The 6,684-nt window shown below is 34.2% G+C and overlaps 1 protein-coding gene across 1 annotated transcript; it reads left to right on the top strand.

The window, feature by feature from the left end:
• The first annotated feature begins 1,785 nt into the window (after nt 1–1,785).
• LOC107024025 (protein EFFECTOR OF TRANSCRIPTION 2-like) lies at nt 1,786–5,145 on the top strand. Its single transcript, XM_015224901.2, has 3 exons — nt 1,786–1,948; nt 2,570–2,941; nt 3,418–5,145. Exons 1-3 carry the CDS (start codon nt 1,859–1,861, stop codon nt 4,324–4,326), a joined length of 1,371 nt encoding a protein of 456 aa, XP_015080387.1. The 5' UTR covers nt 1,786–1,858; the 3' UTR covers nt 4,327–5,145.
• The last annotated feature ends 1,539 nt before the right edge of the window (nt 5,146–6,684 follow it).

Raw genomic sequence — 6,684 nt, forward strand, 5'->3', positions numbered from 1 at the left:
TTTGAAAAAGGCACAACTCATCAGAAAAGGCACGACCCTTTAGAAAAATCACAATCTTTCGAAAAATCACAACCCTTCGAAAAATCACAACCCGTCAAAAAGATTCACAACCCTTTGGAAAAGTCACAAATCATTGAAAAAGTCACAATCTTTTTAATGTGAAAAGGTATCTACTTATTGAGTATTTATTGAGGGAATTATAGTAATTCAATATTCAAGTTTGAGACCTCATGAGATTAAGGGCCCGTTTGGATGGGCTTAATAAAAGCAGCTTTAAAAAAATACTTTTGAAAGTGCTGAAACTTACTTTTAAAATAAGCAGTTATGCGTTTGGATAAAGTGCTGAAGTTGCTATGCCAAACGTGAAAAGGGAAAAATGAAAGAAAGAGATGTTAGGGTTATGTGGGTAATTTGGAGATTGTATAAATATATTTAGGGCAAAAAGATAAAAATGTGGTCAACTTAAAACAACTTATAAGCTAAAAAAAAAAAACACCCCTACCCCAGCTTTTAACTTTTGGCTTAAAATAAGTTTTTTTTTAACTTAAAATAAGTTATTTTGAGTATTGCCAAACAACTAAATAAGTCAAAAACCAGCTTTTAAGTCAGTTTGACCAGCTTTTAAGCTGAACCAAACAGGCTCTAAGATAGTATAGATAGATATAGATATAGATATCGATATAGCTAGATAGAAAATAGATGTATTGATACTATTTTATTTTATACCATAAAAATGATATACTATTTTATACCATATATAAATCGAAAAAGGGGCAAAAATATCAGTGTACTATTTGAAAAGGTATAACATTATCCCTCATCTACCTATTGGGTTAAAATACCCCTCATTCAACCTTCTTTGTCCACTATTACCTTTAAATTAACAACTTTATATTTTTTAATTATCATTATTAATTATTATGTGGCATCTTTCTATTGGATATAATTAATTTCCAACCCAACAAACTTTCTCTTGCCCAACCCAACCCATAGTGACACCCCTTGATTCAAACCCAATTAAAAGATCCATCAGAAATAAAGAAATAAAGATTGAATCATCGCCTCCTCCTAAACCTTATATTTGATTTTTTTTTCATCTTTCTCTTTAACTAATTAAGTGATTACAAGATTAATTTCACCCAAAAATAATCAAATTTTCAATGCAACATTTTTATTGAAGTTGAAAAATTCAAGTTGGAACATTGATTTTTGAAGTCTTTCATGTTCTAAGTAGGTCGCTTTATTCTTGAGATGTTTTCTGAGTTTGTGAAACAAAACTGGAAAAGAGGAAAAAAAATGGACAGTGAAGTAGAAGTTAGAGAAAGAAGTTAAAGTTGTTCTTACAAATGTATACAAATCCAACTTGAATCTATCAAAACTTCAATAACACGTGAAAATTGGGCCTGGGTCAATATGGGTCGGGTGGGGTATGAAAAGTTTGGTGGTTGATATTAAACTTTATCCAATAGATAGACACCGTATAATAATTAATTACAATAATATGTATAAGAATGTTAGTTTAAAGTTGATGCAGGGGCATTTTAGCCCTATAAATGGACGAAGGATATTTTAAAACTTTTTTAAATAGTAAAGTAGTATTTTTAACCCTTTTCCGTATATAAATTGATATACTATTTTATTTTATATCATAAATTTAATATACTATTTTACACCATATGTAAATTGATATATTAATTTATTTTACACCATAAAAATTCATATACTATTTTATATATTTATTTATATCATATATAAATTGTAATAACTAATATATGTAATGCGGTACAATATAAGGAAAAAAGTGGAAATAGGAGAGGAAAAAAAGCGGAAATACCAGTGAGTGCAGCTGAAGAGCTCAATGGGAGCTGCTGACAAATCCTTCACCCGTCGGCTCAGACGAGAAGACTGTAAACGCACAAAACATGATTCCTCCTTCTCCCACTGGAAGGTTCCATCAAATCTCATTCACTTTTTCTTTCCTGTTTAATTCGACAAATATTTCATTTTCGTTAGCTTTCTGGTCCAATTTTGTTGCTTAGATTTAGATCTAGAGCTGTCCTTGCTTGTCGTTGATTATTTGATTCATGATTATGGAAGTGAAGAAATGGAGGAATAACATAATAGTACTAGAGCAGTAGAATGTCTTAAATATTATTTCTTTGTTCCATATTAAGTGAAAATTTTTGAGACTTTTCATTGTTGAGATAATTGAATTGTTCAAAGTTTAGGATGGATGATGGAATTATTTTTCATATTTTCTCTTTCGTTTATTGAAGTTTTGTATTATGCAGGAGAGAAATTACTCTATTTTCAAAGTTATATTTATGATTTCACAAAGGACAATTGTGGAAATTGTGTGTTTGAACGTTTTTCTTAGTATATGTGCATTGCCTCACAAATTCAATTAATATGGAATAAAGGAAGTATCTAACTTTGGACGGAAAACATAGTTCTAGTGTAGTAATCTCAATTCTCTTTCTCCGTGTTGGTTTGATGATGAATTGTAGCAAAGTTATATTTAGCAACTTACCTATTGTGCTTCTGATTCATCATGACTGTTTACTGCCAGATTCTGGTTGGGCCTAATGATTGGGAGGATTATTTATTGGGAAAGGAAGGAACAGAGAGATATAGGACTCAGAACCTGCCAAACTGCACCTCCTGCTCTGGAGTTTATGAACTGGGAATAGCTGTGTCACGACGAAAAGCTGGGCGAGAGGCTACCAGACTTGACCCTGATTATATTGTTCCTGTATATGTTGGAAAATCGAATAATGTTAGAACTAGACTGCAGCAATATGGACGTGTAGGTGCTCATTTAGAGAATGACTATTCCAATAGCGAGCTGCACGCTGGTGAAATAATATCTGGTCCAAAGAGAGCTGGATTATTTACAGAAACATTTTCAAGAGGCTTCTCTATTGTTTATAGGTGGGCACCTGTAAGTACATATTTCTCCTATCTACAACTTTAAGCAGCTTGCAGATGTGTTAATATGTGGTTTCTTGTTAGACATTGAAATGCAAAAAGATGTTTAATAAATGTGAAGTAAGATTTGTTAATGTGACTTTTCCTTGACAAAAATGGCAATTAGTTGTTGCTCTTGCTTATCACTTTTCTATTTGGCATTCAGATTAAAGCTCTCCTAGTTTCACTCAGTAATCTTGTTGATAGAATACTTCCATGAGTACTTTTTCTAAGTTATAGATGTATGCAATAAAAGGCCAAGTTCAGTTTTTTCTTTCAGCACTTCATTTTGTTCTGTTCTCTGAGAAATCATTGTGAGTTGTCTGCCAGCCACGTAGTTGCGCAGTTGAGCATGTTTCAGTGAAAGTAATTGCATGCCGTATTGATTATTTGTACCTTAGTTACTATGAACCATAATAGGTTTTGGTAATGTTTTTTGATATTTAACAGATGAATGACAATAAAGATGCGGAGAGAACTGAAGCCCAGCTGCTCGACAAATTTGATTATGCTTGGAATAAAGGTACTAATGGTGTACGTCGCCACAATGATGTCCTCCGCAAGCTTGATGGCATTTCAAGAAAAACTCATCTTCCTGCTTTCATCAGGAAGCTTCAATTGTCCCTTGAGAAACAAAAGGGGGTCAGAATCAAAGCGTGTGAGCCCCTTTTATTGGAGAATGGATCTGGTTTTCATGATAGCTTCAAAAGCACCAACTTCCTTCCCCAAATTTTGAAATTTGGGCGATCACAGCCTAGGATAGTTTCAGTGAATGTTGGTGTAAATGGTGATCCAAATATTATTTGTGGTGTGGCTTTAGGTCATGGATCTGTTTGTATAAGGCCTCCAAAAACAGGAAATAAAAGATGTGCTGAGCACAAGGGAATGAAGGTAAACAGTGTAAAGTCAAAGTTGATTGCAGAAGGAAATGGGAGCACAAGGCCATGTGTGAGTATAGATGAGGAAAATGCTCCAATTTGTGGTTTTATCTTGGATAGTGGTGCTCCTTGTGCAAGAATACCATTCCAGAGAAACAAAAGGTGTATGGAGCACAAGGGACGGAGAAATCGAGGCTCCACTTCTCAGCCAACGACGTACAAAATTGGCCAGTGGACTCACAATCCTATACTAGAAAACAGGACTTCTTCTAGTAATGATTGTCAGCATATCTTATCTAGCAAAGCGGGTAGACAAGACTCTCAAGATTTCTCCAGTTCTCTTATCCACCAGAACTACAATGTCATATGTGGAGTTCATTTAAATGATGGTAGTTTCTGCACCAGCCAACCTGCAGTAGGAAGAAAGCGGTGTGAAGGACATAAGTGTATGAGGGTTAAAGAGCCCATTTCTAGCAATTAGGAGTTGAAATACCAAGTTTATTTGCAGGTCAAGTTGCCAAAATTAGCAGAGGAATATAGACATTACATCATTCAACCGTTTCTCCAACTTGTGGAACTACATTGCATAATGGTTCTTTTTGCAGAAGGTAACCTTCGGAAGGTAATAAAAGATGTTCGCAGCACAAAGGAAGGAAGAACTGAATAAGCACTCCACAACCTGCATAATGTAGTTTCATCAGTCGTGGCACCCTTACGCAGTGGTTCATACTGTAAAAGGTCACTGCACCGAAGGATCCAATATAGCGGTCAATGAAACTGGAATGAGGCCCATAAAACTCCAGGGTATGAAGCTCAGCAGAGGGTGGATGCATGCACCTAATGGAATAGATGGGTTTCCACAGGCTGTCTTAGACACAACCAATTTGAAGTTGGTGTTGGCATCTTAAAAGCATGAAGGAGTTGTTTCAGATGTTTCAACTGACGTAAGATATTAGCAGGTCGCATAATATGTGAGGACAGCAAGTCTTCAAATTTGTCATCCATGTGTGCTTCAAATAAAAATTATGGGAAATCTTCTAGTTACTAGTATGAGTATATTTACAAACGTAGTTTGCCGTGTGGCTTTGCTTTTCTGAAGACTAATTGTCCCTACGATTTGGTAGTGCTTAACAACTTGAGGTTTGCTGTTGTGAGATGAAGAAGTCAGACTGATTGATGTCAGTGTCTGTAATCTAATAAATCTATACAGTTCATAGCACTTCATTCCTGTTCCTTCTCTTGTTTCCGTGAACTTGTTTCGAGACTTGAATAAGGAAGGTTGAATATTTATTATTTTACATTTTTGGACATCAGAAAATGTGGTAGTGATAAATTTCCGTTTTTGTACAATACAGAAGTTTGGGGAAGTTAAACATACAGTTTCTTATCGCACCAACGCACCTTGTGGAAGTCGTCTAGGTATGGATTCAGATCAAAGAATAAAGTGACAGCTAGACTTAGCAGGCGCTCACCAGCTACTTGTTCTCTGCTATTGTATCTGCCTCTTCACTTGTGGTCTTACTCTTGTCCTTTGGGGAAAGAAACTTTGTTCTGCCACTCTCCTCAATGATCTTTTCTCAATATTGAGCCTTTCAAGTTTCAGGGGGATGCTCTGGGATTTATACCTCATTCTGAAAGGCTTATCAAAGACAAACGTTAAACAGAAAAGGGTCAACTATACCATTGTATTACTAGAAATAATACAAGTATACCTCTAGTTATAGATTCGGTTCAAATATAACCACCCCCAATCAATTTTATGTAGTACAAAATCGTCCTTCGTTTTGACGGAGGGATGCATGCCGTGCCAAGAATCAATGCACTCACGACATAGGGACTGAATAAAATTAATATTAGTGTGTTTCACGACAAATCATCATATGATTCGATTTTTTCCATTAAGCCTATTTATAGGATCTCTTGTCCCAAATTGGATTTCCTTATATATGATTCAGAATTTATGAGCTTCGATTTCATCAATTCTTGATGTGCTTTAGACTCTTTATCTTGCTAAGCCCTTAGTTTATAAATCTTCAAGAGTATATCACAAGTCTTAACAAAACTAATATTGATGGTATAACAACAATCAATATGATCTCACAATATTGTGTTTTCTCTTCATGAGTCTGAATTGCCATTGTAATAACGATTTTGAACTCTGCCAATAATATTGGTACTATCACAATTAATCAAAATTAGAAAAAATTATTTCTCAAAATAAAGTGTATGATATTCACATATATCATATTTTTGTTAGGATAGCAAATTCCTTTATTTTTATCACACCATTTTTACCCAATTAAATCAAAAGGGGTTGCAAGACTTACAAAATCAACAAAATTGTATTTCACAATGTTTAAAACATATTGTGACTTGACAAAGAAAATTTCATCACATGTTTTAAATTTTATACGTTTCAAAAATGAAAATTTTCTCACCCAAACCATTTCATGCTATATGACTACTCAACATATTTTTCATAGTGTATTTATAACTCTCGTGTTAGAGCCAAAAGTCATCACAATAAATTCAAACAATAACATGTGATTTATTTCAAGATAAATATATGCACTTGTGATACTTTTTGCTAGAGCATGTCTCCAAATGCGAAAACCATACTTTTCAAAGACCATTTTTTTCTTATTTTAATAACCCACACTATTTTAAGAATTTAAATATCTAAGGCTTGCATTGTGATGTACGCGAGATAGCTGCCAATTGCTCTGATAGGTGTCACTTACCCTTATATTATATCTTATTTTTATTCTAGAACTGGAGACATTCAGACTTGGTCTCTTTTCGAAATTTTATTATTGTTTAGTGGCTATTATACAACATG

The sequence above is a fragment of the Solanum pennellii genome, chromosome 7, assembly GCF_001406875.1.
Source record: "Solanum pennellii chromosome 7, SPENNV200".
Taxonomy (NCBI): domain Eukaryota; kingdom Viridiplantae; phylum Streptophyta; class Magnoliopsida; order Solanales; family Solanaceae; genus Solanum; species Solanum pennellii.